A 24,639-nucleotide genomic window follows, 5' to 3' on the forward strand; every position below is an offset into this window, starting at 1 on the left:
AAGCAACCAGTCAACAATTATTTTAAAAAAATAGTAAATCATAAAGTATAAGTTGACACAGAAATATGGAAATATGGTGTACAAATTTTAGCAACATGTCTAATATTTTGCCTCATGTATTTCTGAAATTATTTTTGTAGGACATGTGAATGTAAAGTAGCCAGAGGCAGGAATGAGCGTGAACACAGAGCCAGCTATAAAGGTTATGGAGCTTATTATGCAGGAGACTGAAACTCTCTTCGGACTGCAAAAAAATCTATGTTTTACATCAATTATTTTGATGAGGCAAGAATTTTCTAGTTTCTTTTTAAGAAATGTATTTTCATGTTCAATTTATTCGTTTTCTTTTGTCATTTTATTCTGTGAATTTGAGCAAAGATTCTAAAATTGTAAAGAAAAACATTTGAGAAACAATAATTAGTTATTTAAATTCCGGTGTGGTTTAAACACTAGAATAACTAGCTGATCCTTGTTTATTACACAGTATTTTGGCTGTTTTTCAGCGTACAAATACCTTATTAAAGATTTGCAGGGCACAACAGTCTGACGTTTAAGAGTCATTCGTGGAGAGAAAGTAAAACAAACTCACTTAGCTGTATAGCGAGTCTGACACCTGGGAGAAAATGCAATGAAAGTGATGGCGAAAGAAATCACTTCTGAGCTAAAACGCTGAGGATGCTTCAAGAATCGGAGTTAAGATTACATGTTGAAGAAAAAAAAGGTAATTTTGAAAGAAAATTGGAGAAAAGCAGCTTGAATAAAACGTTTAAAGTGGGAGATGAGTTAGAAGTAGAAACAAACAGTTTGAGAAGATGGCTGAAGAGGAAGATGAGGGCAGCGGGTTGTTGGGTAGATAAAAGCCATTCAAAGACAGGAGAGCCAGGGACGAAAAGAGATAATGGTATAGAATGGATTCAGCGAGTGACATTCATTATAAAGGTCATAAACCGAGTGACTGATTGTGTCTCTTGTGCGTTGAGACTGGGCAACAGAGAATTAAGTGAGTGCCATCAGTTCCTAAAATGATCCGTTTTTCAAGTAGCCGGAGGAAACAGGGGTGTCTAAATACACAATAGGCACTATTTATAATATGCATGTTGAATGGGGAAAAAAGAATCTTACTGCAGTGGGCATAATTTGCAGAACTAAGTGGGATAAATGAATAAAAGAGTTTGGTGAGGACAGGAAAAGGAGGCAGGGTTTGTTTTAGGAAGATAACGCTAAGAGCTGTGAGGTGCAGGTTCAGGCTCCTCGAGGGCATTTCTGGTTTCTTTTAAAAGTGAACAATTCAGATCAGATCAAAACTTTATAGAGTCAGTGAATATTCACATGACCTTGCTATTTTTGTACCAATCAATTAGAAAGTAGTTATCTTCAGTGTTCCTGTTTTCCAAAGGATGAAGGACAGACTTTTTGTATACTTTGGTGCTAAACACCTGTATAAATTAATGTTATGTAAAAAGAAAAACGTAATTTCTTGGTATTACCATAAAAAAAACACAAATCTGTACTGCACAGTCTATCTTTCACGTTTCACATTTTTTGTCACGGTACATCCAAAAACTGCCGATTTATTTCGTTGGGCTTTTATGTGGTAAATCTTCAAAGTGCCAAAATGCAGAGTAAGAGGAAAATTATGTAAGCTTTTAGCATTTTTTTTTACCAATACTTCTAAATAAAGTTACCAACCCAAATCACAATATGAGGACCATGTTGATCTGCAAAGAATATTTTGTGGGCTTTAAATGTTATACATTCATGTTCCAGGTATGAACTCTCGTTGCTTTTGCTGTCGACACCTGATACGCCGCGTATCAGAAGAGACACGATAATGAAGGAAGAGAAGAAGAAGAATCACAAAATATGAATGTCATATTTAAACAATAATGTTCCAGTTGCTTGTTTTTCAAACATTTTCCAGCTTTTCTTTTTCTTTTTTTTGACAGACTAGCATCAAAGAAGCCATTGTTTGCAGGTTTCCACAATGAGCTGAGTCAGCAAGCATGTGCAAGAAGGTTCGGTGATCAGACGAGACCAAAATCAAACTTTTTGTCCTACAAGCAGGCTCTGTTCAGTTTCTGAATGTGTAAAGCTTGTTTGAGACACACCAGAAAATACCTGTTGCTGTAGTCGAAAAAAAAACAAAGTTCTTCAAAGTGCTGATGAATTTTTGCACGACACATGACCCTTACTTTCACTTTACAGTTTTGCTCTCTGTGTTCTTCGATCACATAAAGTACCTTGAAATGCCTGCATGTGGCAAAAATGTGGAAAGGTTGAGGGCATATGGTTATTTTTGCAAGGTGTTGTATCAGATACTTTTACTGAAATTGATTTTGACCAATAATGTTAACTTAACCTGGACCAGATACTTCTTCCTCTCTGCTTTTGTTTCTTCAAGTCTGAAGAGGCGTTCCCAAGAAAACCTTCAGATTTTACAAACAAAGCCCGAGATTTGAAAGGAATAAATTGGCACCGCACAAATACTCACTGTAGTAGTGAGATCACCGACACACTAATAAATAATGAAGTACACTACGAAGCTGTTTGACAGCAGCTTTCCTTTGGATGACACATCCCTGAAATGATCCGTCCTCAGGCTGTCGGCTGGCCAGTGTCGTTTCATGACATCATCTCTATTTTTGCCTCTGGGCTCAGATTCCCGTCGAAAGGGCGCAGCAGACTGTGTTTATGGTTATTGATTTTATACATCAAAGTCACAGTCTCTTCAAACAGTGCCTGTGTTTTACTTCTAGCCGAAACATTTGTTCCAGTTTTGAACAGCTTATCTTTGTTTATCTTGCAAGTTATTTCTGCTTGCTTGCAGCGCAACGGTTGGGAATTTTGTCCCACCCTGAGAAATGTGAATCTTTGCATAACTTTGTTTTAAACGAGTAGTTAAAACACTGCATGTGGTCTAAGCGTCGTAAAGACGCACAAGTAAGGAAAAGCAAGTGCAATAGGAAGGAGTAAGGGGAAGCAAGTGGGAGCGTGCTGGCCTCTGGGGAAGCACCATGTGTTGGGCTGGAGGAAGAGGAGGAGGAGGAGGGCCATGGGGCGAAGCGAAGCAAGATGCCGGGGGCAGGAGGGGTTGAAGAATACCCGCTTTGATGAATAAAACATCTGCGTGAATGAAGGGGCGGTGTGAATGCATTAAGGCAGGCGCAGAGGAAGAAAAGGGAAAAGAAGAAAGAAAGGGTGAGATTTGGAGAGAGAAAGAGAGAGCGGGAACGGGGGGAATTGTAGAAGGACGTAAGCAAGGAAGAAACATGAGGATGCAGGGAGGGAACACGAGAACATAACGTTACATTAATGAAGTAATAAATTCAAACTGGGAGCAGAAAAATATGTCTTGATATGCTTCTTGAATTCTGGACAAGGTGTGAGAATCACACAAGCTGGAATGTGCTGGTAGGTGCGTCCCAGTGAAAACATAGATGGGATACATGAAAATGTTAACTCTAGGCATGGGCTGGAATGTGATCCTCATGCTGAACACGTTGATGTAGCTGGTTAGTTAGTTAGGCTATCTGCAAAGGTAGCTAGCCTGCACTCAGCTGCTTAACACTCTTAAGTTATTAACCGGTATTTAAATCAGGGTAATTGCTGGTGCACATTTACCTTTGGTATAACTGTTTATGTTTTTATATATGTATTTTTTTTATGTATGTAGAAAAGCGTTTTGGTTCCAATAGAGAATTTTGGAGCCAAAAGCACAGAAAAGCTTTGATTTTGGTTCCAAAAAGCATTTCTATTATAGAAGAGCATTACTCACTGGTTCACAAATCTGGAGAAAACGCCAATCACGCCAGCACTTATTTTAGTATTACAACAAATAAAAAATTAAACCATAACTTTTTAAAATCTTGGTATTCTTTGGTGCTAAACACCTGCATAAATTAATATCATGCAAAAAAAAAGATAAACATAATTTTCTTGTATTGCTATAACAAAAAATATGCTTCGTGTACTCTGTTTTAGCTTAAAACAAAAAATAATTCATTTTACCACAAAAACAATATTACATATTGACAGTTTTAACAACGGGCTGAACTCCTTAAGTTTGCAGATCACAAGTACTTGTGTTTTTCACAGCTTGAGTATTTTTTCCAAACGGCCAAATTTATCTACTTGAAAGCGAGGAAAGACGATAGTAGCTGTCTTTTTCAGCCAGCTGACCAGCAGTGTACAACAACAGTCTGAGGACGGGGGAGTGCTGTATCACTCTTTATTCCATGGCAAACAGTCACTGTCTCTCAAGCCACATCAAATGACTTAAACCATCAAAATGGTCTGAGGCCGTTTCTATAAAGTTGCTCATAGCCGGTATAATGTAGCGTTCATCTATATCTAAGCACACACACGCACGCACACACACACACACACACACACCCACGCACACACACACGCACACACACACACACACACACCCCCACACACACACACACACACACACACGAGTCTTCTCTCTTCTTTGTGTTGCTGAAGATTTTAAGCGATCCAATTATAGTCAATAGAGCTATCAAACTGCTTTATGTTTGTTAAAACATGGGACTGCAAAAGCAGTTATTAGTGGCAGTGAAGTGGAGTAAAAAGTTTAATGATCCCACCTGACATGTTGCTGTAATTTTCCCCATTTGCCTTCAGTAGGGCTGTCTGCATGACGCGTCTCACTCTATATGCTCTTCTTTGTTCGGCTGCATGTTTCTATTAAATGCCATCTCGCCTGTGTGGCTGTGTGGGTGTGCTCGCTTCCATTATGGTATGCTCATTAAAAACCATCTGTGCATGCAGCTTATGCATGCTTTTTTTTTTTGCATGAATTTCTAAGTGCTTTCTTGCAATAGGACTCCCACTGTTTTGTAATCGCTTGACCTTTGTGTCCATCTGCATGAGGAACCGCACACCATTTCCCTACTCCGGTGTTGTGTGTGTCGCGCTGCTGTTGATCAATGGGAGCCTCGATGGAGTTCACACCTTACGAGACAAGAAATAAACCCATCTTTGATTCAGTCTGAGAAACTGTCTGCTGGTTTTCTAACTATAATTACAATGCATACATTCCTCTGGATGCGGATTTCTGTTTGTTCTCTTTTTGATATTGTACATCTGCATGCACATATGTTTTATTTTTTTTGCCTTTTTGACTGTCTTCCTTTAGCCAATTTATTTTCTGTCTGTCAACTTGAGCTCAACTCTGTGTGCATAACAAACAGTGTATATCGGTGTGTGTGTGTGTGGATGCGTTTGTAGTTGTCTGTGTTAAGGTCTCACCTCACGCATAATTCATGAGTATTAATGCGTATTTATTTATTTTAATATTAATGAGAGGGTCTCTACGGATGAGCGGTTGCTGCAAACAAAAGCAGGAATATGGAGTGGTGGTTCTCCCAGTCTATATACTTCAGTTTCTTTGTTTTTTTTCCAATATAATTGCTTCCCTGTTGTGTGCACTCACAGGCGAGTGTAGACTTAACCTGCTATGACCGGCGTCATGAGGGAAGGCACACCACGGACAGGCAGATGTGATCATTCTGAAACGTCCCCAAGTCGTTGTAAGCTGAGCTGGGATTGTGTCTGGGTGTCTCTCTGTATGGGTGAGAGCGTTCGCATCCCCGGGGGGTTTGACGCAGCCGCGGTGTGAAAGAGAGAGTGCTTGTCAGCCAAAATCGGGAAGATACGGGCCCGCCCGGAGCCATGGCAAATTAAGTGAGGCAGAGAAACAGGGTGATTAAAAGCAGAGTGGACAAACTGCGAGAGAGTGATATATGGAAGAAAACATGGCTCAGATAAACGGCGACAGCCATCGAGAGTCGGGCCAAGAAACAGAGACCTCTTATTAATTGATGAGATCAGGTGGGTGCTAACAAATGAAGTGGATTTTTTTTTTTTTACAAGGATTTGATGCTTTATGCATACAGTGCCGAATATTCACATCCTGATACACATGTTCACATTTTACCTTGTTAAAAACACACAAACTTCAATGATTTACTGGGAACATTTTGGTGATAGACTCAACAAAAAGAATCCAGTTTGACACGTTTGATCTGAATCATTACTTTATAGCTCAGATTGTTTGTTGTTGGCCTGTTTTCTTCTCTCTGTTGGTAAAAAAAGAATCCCCACAACATCATACCACCACCACCACCACCACCGTGTTTCAAAGTGGGCAGTGTGTGTTCAGGGTGGTGTGGTGTTTTGCTTGTGGTCAAAGCGTAGAATTTGGTCTAAGCTGTGTTTCTGCTTGTTTGCTGTATCCCAAAGGTGACTCGTTGCAAACTACAAACAGGACTTCCAGAAGCGGGTTCTCTCTCTCTCTTGACACTCTTTCAAAAAAGCGAGGTTTGTGAACGCACCACTAACAGTTGTCCCGTCAACAGACTGGATTTCTTGAAAAGTGAAATGGTTATGAAGACATTTGCGAGGAGAAATCATGGTTCAAATAAACAGGAAATGATCAAGAGTCCAGAGAATACTCGTTGACAGCTGAGGTCAGATTAATCTTGGAAATGCCGTGAAGCAGCTGAATGTTATTGTAAAAGCTCCCAAAGCTTTAGAAATAACAGCGTGCCATTCGATTTGTCCTGTGTCAGATAGACTCCGTATCAACATGTGAATCAGACATGTGAGTTTTTACAGCCTTCCTCTTGGTGTGTTGCTTTGACTCGCCCTGCAGAATCTTTATGTGTTTCTCTAAATGTGTTTTTTTTGCTGTATGTGGGATGGCGGTCTGGAAGTGGCCGTGTCTTGCGTGTGTCATACCAAATTTATATCTAATTGGTCACGAGGAAAGGTGAGGACTTTTATTGACTCACAGCTGCAGTGCTGTATGCAGGCGTGTGCAGGTCTGTGTGTGTGTCCCTGTAAAGATGTGAGGTCGCTGCCAGCGGCTTCTCTGGCATCTAAAAGCAGCGAAAACAAAGTGCCAGCAAAGACAGTTACATGATCAAACCCGACAGCCTCGAGGGCAGGGGCAATGATCCATGTATGTGCTGATGTGTGTGTGCGTATGAGGTAGAAAGAGAGGGAAATAAAGTGTTTATGTCCGTTTTGGATATAAAATATATCTGCATTGTGTTAATTATTGATGTGTTAGCAATTTGGTTTTGTTTTGTCTGGTATTTCACTGTCTGTGTGTATTTTGGGGCCGTCAGCAGGTTCTAAAGTGGGTCCTCAAGGAGCCATCTGTCTTTAGGCTACTTTCAAACCCGTCTGCTCTGCCGATGCGAGGGGGCAGTGTGTGTGGGTGTTCTTTGTGTGCAGCTGCTAAATGTCAGACAGTGTGTGTGTCCAAATGCGCTCAAGGAAAGGTGAAAAGAGAAAGTCAATGTGCTTCCTTATGTACCTATTTCTGCAGTGCTTCTGTTTGCGTGTGTGTGTGTGTGTGAGGAGGTGGGGGGGACCGGGAGGGGTTCAAACTCACTAAAACACCCCAGACTAGCACTTTCTTGACTCGCAGCCAAATTTGTGTTTATTCCCGTCTGCAGATTTGTTCATGCTGTTTTTGTTTTGCCACCCAGTTCCGAAGCAACAGAATTGAGTCAACAGGAAGATATTTCTTTCTCTTTATATCCTGCAGAGATGCACCTTCAGCTTCAAACAGCCTCAGAATATCTCATGGCTTTAAGGAGGAAACTTTCAAATGTAATTTTGATTTCTTTTAAAAGGATGGAAAATATTAGCCTGATGCAAACGCGGCTAGAAATTAGCATAGGTTCATCCATTCTCTAATCAAGGAGGAATTGAATTTTTTAGCATTCTAATAAACCACTGCCATACATGTTAAATAATTATAAAAACTCCCATGTTGGAAAACCTCCTTTAACTCGTCAGAGTCCCACACAGTATTTGTTGATCCACGGAGCAGCAGAGAGACTGATTAGCTGATTGCATATCTGAATTTCTGTTTTCAAAACCAAAAGACATGATCAATTTCCCTGGTTTTTAGAACCTTATGAACCGTAAAATATTCAACATGCACAACCATGTAGTCAGAGTAACGTGTTCAATAACAGGATCTCATAGCATAGTCATGAGAGGAAGGTGTAATTTGGGGACCAGCCTTGCTTTTTGCAGAAGATGTCGATCTCTTGGCCCCATCAAGCCGGGACCTTCACCGTGAAGTGGAGCGGGTCCACAGAGTGAGAGTCAGCTTTGTTAGGTCTGAGCCAATGGTTCTCAACCTGCTCTTGTTGGGTTGTGGGGGTCGGTCTCTACTTCAGGTGGAGGGCTTCATGTGCTTTGGTGTGTTTTTTCACATGGGTGGCTTTGGAGAAGGATGGACAGGTTGGTGCAACGTTTGCAGTATTGCAGGCACTGAGAAGGTCTTTCTTGTTGAAAACATTAAACTCTAGATTTTCTGGTCTGTCTTCACTCTGACTGACCTTTATCGTTTCTGGGTCACGGCTGAAGAAAAGAGATCATGAATACAGCAGCAGAGGTATGTTGAGATGCTCCATCATCTGTGCAGAGCTGCTGTTCCACATTGAAAGAAGTGAGTTGAGATAGCTGGGGCAAAATCTGATCAGGATGCATTGATTATGCTAGTTGTGTTTCCCCATAAGACATGGTGACTGGATAAATCTTTCACCAAATTTTTCTGTCATCAGTAAGTAGCTCACCCTTCTGTTCGATAACAGAAACACATATTAACCAAGTGGACACTTCTTTTCTCCAATTAGTGCTTCCTCCGCACGGCAAAACCAGGGGGTGAACTCTTGTAAATAGCTTTACATTCATTTTCCCCCAATTAGTAAAACAGACGTTTACTGTTTGGTGCGGAGAAATGACCAAACTGGTTTCTCACTGCTTGAATTAAGAACTTTTTTAAAAGTCTGTCTTTCCTCTCCTTACCATAAACCCTTTGTATGTAAGTAAGTCGCACTCAGTGCTTTTCATTAAGGATTTCTGTATGACTGGTCAGAACCAGTTTTTGAAGAGACAAGCCCTGACTTTACTTTACTGTGTTTACTGTTCATGTCTTTTAAAAAGAAACATGTAAAAGTTTCTTTGCACTAAATGAAAAAAGAAACCAAAATGGTTGAAATAAATCATTAGGAGCCCATAAAAAATGTAGAATCCATGAACTATTTCACTGAAGAGTGTGACTAAACTACTGACAGGTAGTATATAATAATCCAGCTACACGATTTCAGGATTAGAATAGATTTAATCTGCTATCCTGACCCTTTCTGATGCATTTTCCGTGAGTACTCACTTAGTGCCTCATGCAGCCTCATTTTTAAAGAGTATTTAATCTGAGCCAAAGGTATTAACCAGAATGTTTGTCACAGAGGTAAAGATCTGTCCGTCTGAACGATGCTCGCCTAAAGCATCTGCTTTTTTCACTGGCTTGTTTTTATCCCACTTTAAAGAAATTCCTGAAAAGGATCTCTGTATTTCAGGGTGTTTGTTTCTTCTTATATGTAACATCTGATAACTCCGCATATCATCCCACAGTGTAGTAGCTCTGGGGTGAAACAAGAACTGTTTTGCAGCAAGTGTGTATTTTCTAAAGGTTTAGTTTCATCTGCTTCATTCGTTAACATATAAACTGATGATTTATTTTCCTTATTTCAGGTGACCGATGTGAGTTGGACCGGAGGCAGGGTCGGTGCGTGTCCGGCGTGTGTCGTAATGGAGGGACATGTCGGGAGCTTTCCGGTGGAGGTTTCCGCTGTGAGTGTCCGCCGGGAGGCTACGAGCGGCCGTACTGCACCGTCACCGCCAGGTCTTTCCCACCGAAATCCTTCGCGATGTTCCGGGGCCTCAGGCAGAGATTTCACCTCTCCATTTCATTGAGGTCAGTAGAGTTTAAAGCGCACAATTAGAAAGTCTTTCTTCGTAGCTTGTCTTCTGTCTGCTCCGTACCTCATCGTCCAGCCTCTGGCAGACTGAGATCCTTAAGTATTCATCTTTGATTCTGGCTTCCCTCACAGAGCATCTTCTCTTTAATCTATCCATTTCATCTCTATGTGAGATCAATCCTGCAACTCATCTTTTCTCCCGTTGCCGACTCCCTCCATTGAGGAGGGCCGTTTCTCCACACACTTCTCTTTCATCTGCCTATTTGCTGATTTCAGTAGCATCTCTGCGACCTCCTGTCCTTAAAATTTATGTTCTTATCTTACATCTAATTCCCGTTTCTGTCTCCTATCCTTTAGGCTTACACATGGGTGACCTCAGTCTTTCATGTCAGATCAGGAAAATAAAAAGCTTGGTTTTCAGAGCTGATAAGATGTGTTTTTATTTTTTTTTAATAAGTTGGACATAAATGTTCAACTTATTTAATTAAGAAAGGCTAATAAAAGGATTTGTTTTTACTTCTGTGAAGTAAATGAATGCATATATAAAGTCTTATGAGCTTGCCAGAACATTGTTTACTAATAAGCTACCAATTAACTATAGTTTCCAGTCTTGCTTTGTCTGCTTTTGATTAACTCTACTAGTAAGCTACGACCCCCACACTCATTTGTCTGCAGCCTCTTAACATGCCAATTGGATCTCCAAGGGAGATCTCAAGGAGTGGCCATGCAGGATTATGGGATGGTTGCCATGGGTGAAGTCATCTAATGATAGTTGCTAAGGTGATGTTGCCCGTGGGGTTGTTGCTGGCCTGATAAGGCCACCATTAGTGGTTTCTGCGAGACGTCAGTCGTGGGTGCCTTAAAGCGCTGCGTCTGATTTGTTCTATTGATTTGTGGCGTCCATTTGTGTAGCGATGATAAGTGGAGGAATGAAGTTAAGGGTTAACAGGGGGTCTTTCTTAAGGAGAGCCTTAATTTATGAGCTTTTAACAAATCTGTTAACGTTACTCCTTTATAGAAGATAGACCGATTGATGCTGGATGCTCCAAGCCCTGTTACAATAAGCAATAAATCAAGTAATCGCATGATAAATTAAAACAGGCTCAATAACGTCCACTTGCACGATTTATCATTTTTCTCTCTCTCTACCAAAAACTGGATAACAAAAGTCTTCATTCTGGCATGTTGGTCTTAACTTAACTGAAGGACAATTTTATTTTTGGTTGTTTTATTTATTTATGTTGGATATTTAAAATGTCCTCCAGTTCCAGTGTTAAATGTTCATTAACATTTAAGATATTAACAAAGCTACACAATATACCAACCTAATTTTACAAAAGGGCATACTCTTTTTATAGGAGGTGTTAAATAAAATTGTCACATATAAGCATTGTGCATAGGTAGCACTTAATTTTCACTTATTTTTTAGTTTTTACAAACATACTTACATTCACACTGCAGCACAGCTTCTTGCTTCAGGAGGTTAGAACAGTGTTCAGTGTTCATAGAAATAAATAGTCATAACAGGCCTACGTGGTGAAACTAGTTACACACACCAGGTTAGAAGGTTAGTAATATGGTTTATTATTAGTAATAAAATAGTTTTTTGTCCTGCTCGCCTACACCCAGGTACCCTGAAACATCTCATTAAGAGCTGAGAAACGGACGCCACAGTCGTAGTTTCTAAGTTTCTTTGACTTTCGGTGTTTTGTGACATAGATTAGAACTTTGTTTACAACTACAAAAAATGTTTGTAAAGGTCTTGTATTTGTAACCCACTGTGTTAAAGTATTGGTAATTATTGCGCTACTGAACTGAGTTATGAAAACACAATGTTTTACCCTGAGGTAGAAACGTATTTACAGCCCAGTTGGGGAAAAGTGTGAGTAGACGAGCTGTTTTTGTTTTGTTTTTTTTCCAGACATTTTTCATTTCTTCAGCTCTACTGGAAGTCATAGCCAACTGACGAGTTGAACCAGTTTTAGGAAAAGAAATTATAACGACGACATAATATTTATACATGCAGTTTTATTGCTAGTGGGAATAAGACGCTTCATTTTGATGAGGAGTTCAAATCATGAATTTCCCCAACAGTAATTACGCTATCTAGAAGATGTAAAGCAACCTTCTTTGCATATGTTTGCTCCCTCTAGTTGTGTGCATCTCTGATACATTAACTCTGCAGACAAAGGTCAGGATGCTCCTTTTTTTCTCCTGTTTCTGGAGGCATGTAGAGATTTGATCTGCATGCATTAAAAGATGGCATAATGACACGTCGGATGCACAAGGATGAGACTAGAGTTTATGTAGACGAGAAATTATCCCCAGATAAGGTTTTATGACGGATTATCTTATGTTTTATAGAAAGCTTTTCTTCTCTGTAAATTTCTACACACTGCAGCTGTTCTGTATTGTAAGAAAATACTAACAAGGATTTGTAACTGTATAAAGTTTAACCTTCTAGACTTTATGATTTATTCAGCCGTATCACACATTAATTATCTCTTAGCTTGAACAAAGCTGAACCTGACCTTAAACATTGGCGGAGTTAAAAATATAGTCTCCTGGGATGATTGGGTTGTATCTATTTAACCTTCCTGGTAGTTCGTAATACTATGATAATGCCTGTTCACCAATACTTATTGGATGAATCATAAGTGTGTGTGTGTGTGTGTGTCTTGTCTAGTTTTGCCACTCTGGAGAAGAGCGGTCTTCTCTTCTACAATGGACGCTTCAATGAGAAACATGATTTCATCGCACTGGAGATCCAAGAAGGACAAGTGGTCTTCAAATATTCCACAGGTACTTCATCAGCTGAAGAGTGAGGCTCTGCTTAACACTGTTTGTATTCCCAGAAGAAAGCTTTGTGGGAGTGTAAATATAGCGCATACGTATACTGTATTTTTCTCATAAAGCTGTAAATTTTGTTCATGCCTCATGAACATGTGCAGGCTGTGGAAAGGAATTTCCCCACAGGGACGATAATATCTAATTATCTGTCTCCTTGTGCCTCCAGGGAGGAAATGCTTTGAGTCAAAACAAAGAGAGTAATGTTGTTGAATGAAAATTAATTTATTTTGCACACAGAATCGCAAAGATCGTTGTAAATGAGCGCATTTATTTTAATCAGGACATACAACAGGCCATATTCCTGCATCGCTCTCAAAAGTAAAGTGTTCCTAAGATGAACAAGCACAACCATGATGCCACCTGCTCAGGTTTAACACGTCTTCCTCCATCCGCCTCCAGGTGAGTCGTCCACTCAGGTGAGCCCCTTCCTGCTCGGAGGCGTGAGCGATGGAAACTGGCACACGGTTCACATCCATTACTACAACAAGGTGGGTTTGCCGCGCGCCGCTCCCTGCGAACCTCCACAATTTTCATCCCTCGACTTTGATCTCTGATTCCTGTTTCGCTTGTTGTTTGTGCTTCTGATGTGTTGGCAGAAAAGTTTTCCGTGCTGACGGAGCACTTTGATTTGAGACGATTTGTTTCTGCGTGTGCTTATTTTTTTATGTGGGCGTTTGCTTGTCCCCATTATTCTCATGCATATTTTCTGCACATCTCTTTTAATTTTCTACATTGTTTTTTGATTTTTTTTTTTGCTTCATTTTCTTCAGCCGGCTACACGCTATGTGAGTATGAATGTGTGTCATGATGCACAAAAACATCCCTCTTCCTTTTATCCTGCCATGCTTTCCCTTTTTAAAACTAAAACCCTGATGGAAAGATTAGGAATCTCTTCCGCCTGCTGTTCTTTGTTTTTGCTAAATTTGTACTTCTACTTCTTGCCACACTAACTATGATTCCCCCAACCTTTTTTTCATTAACATTTAATACTGTAGCACAGTGTTTCTCAACCGTGGTTCTTAGATTTAATAAGCAAAAGCTGTTCTCTTTCCTGCATGTCATCTTAACTCAACTTGTTTCATTCTCTTCTAGCTCTTTGGATTGGTTTTTAATCCTGCGTATGTAAATGTATGTGTTCAGCCCAGACGCAGTTTGATCGGAGAAGCCCAGGGTCCGTCTGACGAGAAGGTGGCCGTGGTGAGCATCGACGACTGCGACACGGCTCTCTCGCTTCGCTTCGGTACGCAGCTTGGAAATTATAGCTGTGCTGCACAGGGCAAACAGACCAGCAGCAAGAAGTGAGTTTTTTTCTCTTTATTTGTTCTCTTCTCTAATTACATAAAATAGATTTTTTGTTTTTGTTTTTTTGGAGCTGAAGTAAAAACAACACATTGTCAAGATCTGTGGTTTTTCTTGTGTTTCTATTTAGGTCATAGGCCTGTCACGATAACTAATTTTGCTGAGCGATTAATTGTCTCAAAAATTATTGCGATAAACAGTAATATTGTTTGAAGACCTTCTTACACTGATTTAATGGAAATGACGTAATAACGCATGCGATTTCCTGCCAAAGATAGATACACTTTATTTTCAAAAGAACATTTAACACTGGAATTGATAAACAAAATAAACAAAACAACCAAAAACAAAAATAAAATGGATTCTCAGTCTCCATCAACAAAAAATGTACTTGAATAAAAACTAAACAACATAAAGCCAAAGTGGAAATAAATACTGCATTCAACCAAAAGAGTGCAGATTATGAAGTCTGTATACTAGATTGCCCTTCAGTAATCATTAGATTTAAATAGAGAAGATGGGCACATCGACTACCTGATGCAATAGTTCACACTACATGATTTTCTGCTGCTATTTTTACGACAATCTTAGAACGTCGGCCGTTCTAAGATTGTCGCTTACGATTTCATAATAACCCATCATCCTGTAGTGTGTGGTGTGTTATGGTAGATCGTTGTTGCCGCTCCCATCTAAATAAGGGGTTTTCCCAGACTGGGATTTTAATGCAGCCTGTCGAATGTGACAGGTAGCCAATCAGAAAGCACGGATTCTCCTCCAGCTTTCTCAGGGGAAATTACAGAGGGGAATCCCAAACAGCTGACCCAGATGGAGATGATTCACATTGGAGATGATATGTGGAAACAACATTAATGTTTATTCAACATGCAAAGAATATAGAAATGACAAGAGGAGGAGTTGGAGCGAAATTGCTACCGCAGTTGATAAACCCGGTAACTTTTCAGCTGTTCTTCGTTAACGTGACATAAATAGGTTATAATGATTTTCAATCAGTCAGGACTTTACGCTGACACTAGCCACATGCATTGCAGGTAGATTGTAGTAAAGCATTGATTAATGCCTGGTTTTAAAATTAGTTAACTGAACTTGTAGCCATTATTTTGTGCCCATTGTTGGACAACACACGGCACGATTGAACCGATCGAACCGTTATACCTAGGATTTCTGTGGGCTAATGTGTGATCTCTCAGGTATAGAAAATGGGCCAACAATCGGCCGATAGCTCTAAGATCGTGTAGTGTGCGCTGGGCATTACACATCATTTTACATTTTTCTGAAATATCAATACAAGAGAACAATAACTTTTCAAATTGTTTTATAATCTTTTGTATGATATTTGTCTCATTTCATTTCACAGACATTTTATTTGAATAAAATAATCTTAGTTAATCTGCTAGGAGTAAATTTGCTATATTCAGAAGCTGATTTTGAATCTAAATTTCTAATCTTTGCTTATGTTTAGTTTTATGCTATTCTTGATACATTCACTGGTTATTTTTTAATGGAACCACAGGCAGATGTAAAATGTGATCAATAGTGAAGATTTCCACCAGAAAACAAAAACCATAGATACAAAGTTTTTACTTGTGAAAATATTCAGGAGTCAATTGATGCTCCAGGCAGGTTAAATTGTTCTGAACTGGTACCTCAATTAACTCTACAGTTTTTGGACTAAGAAATAAAAACTAAGAGTCTGAAGTAACTGAAAACTGCTCACAGTTTGAAACCTTTATATATCTATTTTAAAAGGACGTGCTCTCCTCAATACTACCTTGATTTAAACCTCAGCTGTTTCATAACGGATTTTATTTCTAGTGCACTGACTGAAAACCACTTAATTGTCGCCAGCCCTGCGCTGTCAGTGGTGTTTGCAGAAGAGGTGCCAGCGTCGTCACACAGATAGCTTTCATTAAATATAATCTGCGACTGATCAGGGGCTCCGTGTTTATTCAAAGGTAATTTCCACAAAGTAAAAATCCAATAGAATTGATTGGTGTTGGTGTCAGTATACAGCCCAGCTAGCAGTAGGCCACTAGATTAGTTTTAAAACAACTCAGCTACTGAATGTATTCCCGTATTTGTTTAGGCAAATGTTGGGCATTTATTGAATTACTGTTTTATTTTGTGCTGGAAAGCAATATTTTCTAGCGACTTCAAAAAAATCTCAATCATGAATTTGTCAAAAGTGGAAAAGCTTCTCATCACTGGTGCCAGTTACTGCAATTGCTTGGTATTATTTTGTTTCACCTGAAAACCTACTAAAGTTTCTACACTAGACCTTTAAAAACATTCAGGTTAGCGAGCACATTACTCTCTTTTGTAGCAAACAAAAACTGGAGAAGTAAAATAATCCAGCTCCGATTTACGCTGTCTAATCTGTTTAAACTCTACTTTGAAGTCAGTCAGAGAGGATTCCCAGGTCTAATCTTTGCGTAGAGGTGACTGAGGGAATATTGGGGAAAACTGAAGCAATAAAAGCGAGACTGAAGCACAGAGATTTCCTTATTAATTGTCTGTCTGAATATTTCTTTTTGTACCCATAGAGCAATACACTACATCGTCAGTTCTGTGAACTCACGAAACCCCTTGCAAAAGTATTCACAAAGTCTATGGAAGCCTGTTTCTGCCATTTATTTATTTAAAAATAAATACATAAATAATCTCATAATAATGAGATAGTATCTGAAAATAATGAGATATCTCAAAATATCTCATTATTTTCAGATACTATCTCATTATAATGAGATTATTTTTTATTTATTTTTTTAACAGAGTGGTGGAAACGGGCTTCCATTCGTTTCCGCCACTCGGTTAAAAAAATAAAATAAATATTTTTTTATTTTATATTTTTTTAGATTATTTATCTCATTGTAATGAGATAAATAATCTCATTATAATGAGATTATGTATTTTATTTTTTTTTAACAGAGTGGCAGAAACGTATGGAAGCCCGTTTCGACCACACTGTTAAAAAAATAAAATAAATTATCTTATTATTTTGAGGTTGACGCTTAAAATAATGAGATATCTCAAAATATCTCATTATTTTGAGATGATATCTCAAAATAAATTACTATTTTGTATTTCATACAAAATAGTATTATATAGTATTATATCTACAAAATAGTAAAATATCTTATATTGTGTATCTTATTATAGATTATTATTTAGTATCTCATTATTTTGAGATATTATCTCATTATTTTGAGATTATTTATTTATTTATTTTTTAACAGAGAGGTGGAAACAGGCTTCCATATTGTATTGACATTTTAATGCAATACAAAAATGTTTTTAAAAGTAAAAAAAAAAAAAGGATGCAGATCCTGAATAGAAAATAAAAAAGGCGACTTAAACAGCAACTCTGACAGATCATCAGTAGAACAAAAGCTAATCTACCACATTGATCACTTATTAATAATCCTAAATAAACATCAAGCAATAAAAACATAAAACTGTAATGGACTGCATATTCTGTTTTTTTTGTGTGGCGATATTAATATTACTTTTATTATTATTAAAAAACATCCATTTATTATATAGTGTGAACAAAATCTTTTTGTCCTGTGGGAGGAAGCCGGAGCACCCGGAGAGAACCCATTAATCAATCAATCAATCAAATTTTATTTGTATAGCACATTTCAGCAGCAAGGCATTTCAATGTGCTTTACATCATATCAAACACAGAAACACAATGCAACATAGAATCAACAATCAAAATAGGACATTAAGTCAGGTTCCATCAATAAATTTGTAATTGATTACGTTTCAAATACAATCCAAAACAGGTGGGTTTTTAGTCAAGTTTGCATCCATAAAAGGTTTACCTGTTACACTCCTACTGTGTTATATGGAACAAAATACCTGTTGCTATTTTTATTCCCACTCACAATCACACAGTTTAAAACGATGTAGACAGCATTTTAATGGGCTTCTGGCACGAGGCTCCGTACTCCTCGTTCACAGAATTTCGAGCAGGGACTCCGCCGTCCCTCACGGATTTTTGTGCAATTCTTTTTGTAATTATTTTTTTATTTAGAAAGAGAGATTCCCATCACATTCGTTAATTACAGCTTTACCCATCTAAGATTGTACATGAGTATACAACCGGAGAATCCAAGTGATTTTGTCAATACTGCCTTTCTGGTATTTTCTTTTACAGACTATTACTAAATTTTGTTGTGAACAATAACAAAAATGAACAGAATTGAACAATAACGGGGATTGCACCATCTCGAGCAATAAAAAAAACACAAGAACATACAAGGGCAGGGCACATAGTTCTCAAGAACAATCAAATGAAGTCAGATCTAATTGGTTTTACATACTCAGTCCAATTGGTCCAGATCTTATAAAACTTTCCTCTTTCAACTTGGAGGGAAAAAGAAATCTTTCCCATAACATAAATCTGATCAACAATTTCAATCCATTCGTCGATAGTGGGTGGGTCTGGTTTTAGCCATTTCCTTGTGATGGCTTTCTTACTGGCTGCCAGTAGTATAGCCAGAAGTTTTTTGTCTTGGTTGGTCCATGTGTCCAACTGTAGGTTGCCCAAGTACAACGTTTCACATTTGAATTAAATTTTTACATTGAATATATTTTCAATATGTTTGTGGAACTCTTCCCAATATGGTTTTATTACTTGGCAGTCTCAAAAAACATGGAAGTGGTTGGCTCCTTTAGACTCACCAAGTCTCCAGCAGGCGTCCCCGTTATTTTGATATCGTCTCTGAATGGGTGTAACAAAAAATCATGCAATGTTTTTCCAACAAAACTCCCGCCATGTGTTTGATCCGGTCGAGACCCACTGCAGTTGACATATTTCTTCCCATCTTCTTGTGAGATTATTACCTTAATTTCCTTTCCCCATTTCCTCTTTATGTATTCTGTATTCTCATGTTTCGATAGCTGTATGGCATTGTATAACTTGGAGATAATTCTGCTGTCTGATCTGGGTTTAATTAGTGTTAGAAATACCTCCATGAAACTGGAATCATTTTTTCTCAACACTTCTTTAAAATTTCTATTAAAATAATGTCTCACCTGCAGGTACCTAAAAAAATCCTCTTTTTCCAGTCCATGATCCTTCTGTAAGGTTTCAAGGCTCTGAAATATCCCTTTGTGGACAAATGAATAATAGGTAGTTAAACCTTTTGAGATCCATAACTTGAATCTGTTATCTTTTCTATTTGGTGTAAAATCCGAATCATAGGCTCACCTCCTCATAATTTTAGAATCGTCTCGGAGGCATTCAAAATATGATGCAGCACTTCTTTTTTTTTTCACGTCCTCGCAAACGTTTCTTCCTTTCTTCACGACGTCTCCGTTCTGCGTTGCAGACGTCGCAGCCAGGTAGGATGGGTTCTCGTCTTCTGGGAGCTTTGGGAAGTTTGGGGGGGTATTTGTCCAGTACGACAGATTTGTCTTCCTGGGTCTCTTTCTTTAATGTTGCTGAAAGATCCGAGGTTGGGCCAGAGGTTGGGCCAGAGGTTGGGTCTACAGACTCAACTTTTAAGGTCAAGTGAGAGGTTGAGTCTTTGGGCTCAACCTCTGAAGTTATTTTTGCTTCACAGCAAACTTCCCCAGCCGGGGAAGTTTCTTTTTCAGTATCGTCATCTGAAGACTCGTCGTGCTGCGAGTCTTCTCTATCCGGTATTGTTTGCTTCCGAGTCCCAAAAGTGTTAAAAAGATAGTCGGAGTAATCCACGTTCTCATCTTCATGGCTGCTACAATCAAATGTGACACCAGGAAATAGCGTGGTCACAAGTTTTCTCACACCAGTGGTTACTAAATACCCGGCGCCAAAAGACAACGGAAAAAAGACGGCAGCTGTTAAAAGTTTCTCCATATTACAATCCTAGTAAATGAAAGCGAGGGGTTGAAATGGTATCTGTCAAAGGGTTGCTTGTAAAATACCTGATGTTTTGAGATGGACGCATTCATAACCTCGGATGTTCTTTGATCTATGACATAGATCTATGTCATAGATGTCGTCATAGCTACAATGAGCTCACTGTAGTTCTGGGGGAATGTCTTGCTTCTGAACGTTGCTATGGAAACGGTCAGATCAGTTCTGCATGACTCAAACTATTAACCCTTTGCAAGTGTATATTTCAGGAGGCTGGGGATTAAAACAGGGATTTTAATAGTTAAATATTAAGTTTAGTTTGACAATAGTATATTAAAACCATTAATTTAAGTAGGTTTTTTTTATCATTCTATCAGGTTTAAAATTTTGAATCATACTTGACTTAAAAATATCTTGAAAGTAAAATTAAATGTAACTTACAGACGTGTGCTGCTGCTGCTGTTGTAAAATGTGACAAGAAATTTTGCCCGCTTGGAGAAGAGCTACAAAGAATTAATTTTGGTTTAATCATTTTACACATTATCTCAAAATAATTAGATAATATCTCAAAATAATGAGATACTAAATAATAAGATATTTTACTATTTTGTAGATATAATACTATATAATACTATTTTGTATAAAATACAAAATAGTATTATATTTTGAGATATCATCTCAAAATAATGAGATATTTTGAGATATCTCATTATTTTAAGCGTCAACCTCAAAATAATAAGATAATTTATTTTATTTTTTTAACAGAGTGGTGGAAACGGGCTTCCATACATTTCTGCCACTCTGTTAAAAAAAAAAAAATAATAATCTCATTATAATGAGATTATTCATCTCATTACAATGAGATAAATAATCTAAAAAAATATATATATTTTTTTTTTAACAGAGTGGCGGAAACGTATGGAAGCCCGTTTCCACCACTCTGTTAAAAAAAAAAAAATCTCATTATAATGAGATAGTATCTGAAAATAATGAGATATTTTGAGATATCTCATTATTTTAAGCGTCAATCTCAAAATAATGACATAGTATCTGAGATATGAGATAGTATCTCATTATTATGAGATTATTTATTTATTTATTTTTAAATAAATAAATGGCAGAAACGGGCTTCCATAGAGTTTGTGAAAACTTTTGCAAGGCGTTTCGTGAGTTCACAGAACTGACGATGTACAGTAGTGTATTGCTGTTTGGGTACGAAAAGAAATATTCAGACAGACAATTAATAAGGAAATCTCTGTGCTTCAGTCTCGCTTTATTGCTTCAGTTTTCCCCAATATTCCCTCAGTCACCTCTACGCAAAGATTAGACCTGGGAATCCTCTCTGACTGACTTCAGAGCAGAGTTTAAACAGATTAGACAGCGTAAATCGGAGCTGGATTATTTTACTTCTCCAGTTTTTGTTTGCTCATATTGACGTCATCAAACCAAATTTCAGATCTACCATAACTGACTGACACCTGCTGGCCTCAGGTTTGCAACCAGCTTGTGACTGAGAAACCAGCAACCTCCTCCCATATGATGACATGAAATTGTTAGTTCCTCTGTCCATTGTAGTAGCTGATATATTGTGAAAATATCAGTTTCCTCTTCCTTCTGCGTTCAGCCAGAGCCGACAGGACAGTGAGCTTGATTAGAGGACAGAGATTCACACTGTGACACGATGCCTTTTGAGCCAATGATCCTGCATAAACTGTCTGGATTTTTTTGCATCTGTTGGTGCATCTTATTACATCTGAGGACATATTTGATGGGTTGTAAACAATCCACTCCAACACATTTGTTCTGTATGGTGTGGAAATGTAAGTAATAGACAGAATGTAATGTCTTCCAGCTTTTTCTGTGTAATTGAGAGCTTGACACTGTCACTTTGACCGGCGGAGGCTCTGTGATAGGTATTTTCCTTTCGAACCTAAATAAAAGAAAGAACCACAGACAACGTATATGAATTTTATGTAGAGCTTTTGCAAAAGGAGAACGCTCTATCAAAACTTCTCCTCCGATCAGTTCTACAGAGCGTTCTGACCTGTTCTCACAAAAACTCCTGTTTTTATTGTCAAAGAAGGACAGGCAAGGGGGCAGTCAGGAAAAACAACAGAGGTCGTAAAGTTTCTAACCCAAACATCTAACAACCCAGGTCCAGATGTGATATCTGATCAAAGGTCTGAGCCCGGTTCAAATCTCGGTCAATACTGTCAAGAAAACAATATACGACTGATTAAATTAGGAGGTGTTCTTGCAAAAGGGTTTAAAGTCTGAGAAACTCAGTGTTATCTATTTCTCGTAAAGTTGAACAGACAGTAGTGACCTCCAGGTCATTTAAAGAAGAGAACTTTTTAAACAGAAAATCACTTTAAACAGAAGATCACTTTAAACAGAAAATCACTAAGATCTATAGACTTAAGGTGAACCAGAGTAAGAATGAAATGATAATACCAAAAAATCTCTAACACTCTGCGTTTAAAGAAGGAAGTGAGGCAACGAATGTCTTTGAGGTGGATTTATTTGGGAGCTCCAAGTCTTCATTACACCAGCACCCCTTTCTTTTAGTGAAACAAAGAAGCTGACATTTATACCTGAGGCAAGTTCCAACACTTACACCAGGTAAAGGGGTGATCCAAAAAGAAAAGACAAACAAACACTACTTACACAAACCTAACAATAAATGATCCAACAAATATTTACATGCATGCAAATTATTAAAATTAAACTAATCTAAAGTCAATCAAAAGTAAATATAACTAAATATAAATCCTCAGAGTATTCCCCCTCTTAATGGAAGTTGGTATGCTCCAGGAGCATTTGTCTCCCTCTCTGATCCACCTTGCTGAGACACACCCAGAAAGGCAAATACTCAATTAACTCAAATTGAACTAATCTAAATCAAAATGAACTGACATTTCCTCCCCCCACATTCTTCGAACAGGAAAGATGGCCAGTCTCCCCACCCACAAAGAATGTTCACCAAATGTCACAATATAACTAAACAAAGAACTAATACAAACACATTTGAACTGAAAACAACATAATGTCAATAATCAACATGGGATGGAACCCGTGGTCTCCATCACATTTCCTCCCCCGTCACCCAGGACAACAGTACTCAGTCCTCAAACATCCTGGACAGAGAGTCAGCCACAAGGTTAGACTTCCCTGACCGATACTGCACTGTAAAATCAAAAGGTTGTAGTGACAGATACCATCTTGCAGTGCGCATATTAGAGTCTTTCATTTGGTGTAGCCATGTCAGCGCCCGATGATCTGTCTCCAGGGTAAAATGGCGGCCCAACAGATAGTACCGCAGTGATTCCACAGCCCACTTAACTGCAAGGCATTCTTTTTCGACTGTGGAATACCTGGTCTCTCTGTCTTGAAGTTTCCTACTGAGGAAAACAATAGGATGTCTCTCACCATCAATGTCCTGCAGCAATACAGCACCAAGGCCTACTCCAGAGGCGTCAGTTTGCAATGTAAACGGTTCATCAAAGTCTGGACTGTAGAGAACAGAGTCACTGGAAATTGCAGACTTCAGGTCCCTGAAAGCTTTGTCACACCCCTCAGTCCACTGTACTTTATTTGGTGCAGAGACTTTTGTTAAATCTGTAAGAACAGCAGCCCTGTCTGCGAAATGGGGAATGAACTTACTATACCACCCCACTAACCCAACAAAGGCACGGACCTTCCTTTTAGTCGTAGGAACTGGGTATGCATGAATCACTTCTACTTTTCCCACTTGAGGTCTAACTTGGCCATGTCCCACCACATAGCCCAGGTACTCTACCTGCCTCTGAGCCAACTTACATTTATTAGGGTTAATGGTAAGGCCCGCACATCTAATGAGCTGTAAAACATGCTGCAAACGATGAACATGCTCCTCCCACGTCTGGCTGAAAACCACCACGTCATCCAGGTATGCCGCAGCAAAATCAGATGCCTCCCTCAGCACCTGGTCCATGAGGCGCTGAAATGTCGCCGGTGCCCCCTGCAGGCCAAAGGGCATCACCCTAAACTGAAAAACCCCACATGGTGTTTTAAACGCAGTCAGTTCTTTCGCCTCTGATGCCAAGGCCAGCTGCCAGTAGCCCTTACTGAGGTCAAGTGTGGTAATAAAATTGCATCTCCCAACTCTCTCCAACAGTTCATCAATGCGAGGCATTGGATAAGGGTCAAATTTAGAGACACTATTTAGGTATCTAAAATCAATACAAAACCTTAAAGTGCCATCCTTTTTTGGTACTAGCACTACTGGACTGCACCATTCACTCACAGAGGGCTCAATGACCCCCAGCTCCAACATGAACTGTATCTCGTTCTTGAGTTGTGGGACGAGACGTTCCGGAACCCTGTAGAACTTCCTGCGAGGTGCAGCATCGTCTCTGAGGTGAACCTTGTGTTGCATCAGGCTTGTAAACCCAGGTTTTTCCTGAAACAACTCCGGATCCAAAAGGGGTTTCATGTCCTGCTGTTGGGATGGCTGAAGATGAGAGAGAGAAATTGCAACAGGTGCGGAGCTACAGGCTGGAAAAAATTGCTCATCTTCCTCCTCATCGTCCACCACACGCACAAAGAGTTGCGGTACAACAGTGTCTGCATGCTCCTTATTCTGCATTGGGACCTGTTGAGATGACTGAGAAACAGACGGCATTGCAAACTGTTGTGGTGAATCGTGGTATTGTTTCAAAAGATTAACATGGAAAGTCTGATGTTTCTTCTTCCTATCTGGCATATACAGTTCATAATTAAGCTTCCCAACACATCGTGTGACCTCATAAGGTCCCTGCCATTTCGTGAGAAGCT

General features: G+C 38.9%; 1 protein-coding gene across 2 annotated transcripts in view; it reads left to right on the plus strand.

The window, feature by feature from the left end:
• The window catches only part of celsr3 (cadherin EGF LAG seven-pass G-type receptor 3), a 123,138-nt gene that overhangs the window by 35,836 nt on the left and 62,663 nt on the right, over positions 1-24,639 (plus strand). The window contains exons 4-8 of one of the 2 annotated variants that reach the window (XM_023334615.1): positions 9,583-9,805; positions 12,496-12,611; positions 13,059-13,147; positions 13,430-13,444; positions 13,800-13,957. In XM_023334615.1, the coding sequence (XP_023190383.1) occupies positions 9,583-9,805; positions 12,496-12,611; positions 13,059-13,147; positions 13,430-13,444; positions 13,800-13,957 (601 nt within the window). The remainder of the gene's footprint in view (positions 1-9,582; positions 9,806-12,495; positions 12,612-13,058; positions 13,148-13,429; positions 13,445-13,799; positions 13,958-24,639) is intronic. The other variant, XM_005800177.3, reaches the window with a different exon arrangement.

The sequence above is a fragment of the Xiphophorus maculatus genome, chromosome 1 (assembly GCF_002775205.1).
Source record: "Xiphophorus maculatus strain JP 163 A chromosome 1, X_maculatus-5.0-male, whole genome shotgun sequence".
In the NCBI taxonomy this organism is placed as follows: domain Eukaryota; kingdom Metazoa; phylum Chordata; class Actinopteri; order Cyprinodontiformes; family Poeciliidae; genus Xiphophorus; species Xiphophorus maculatus.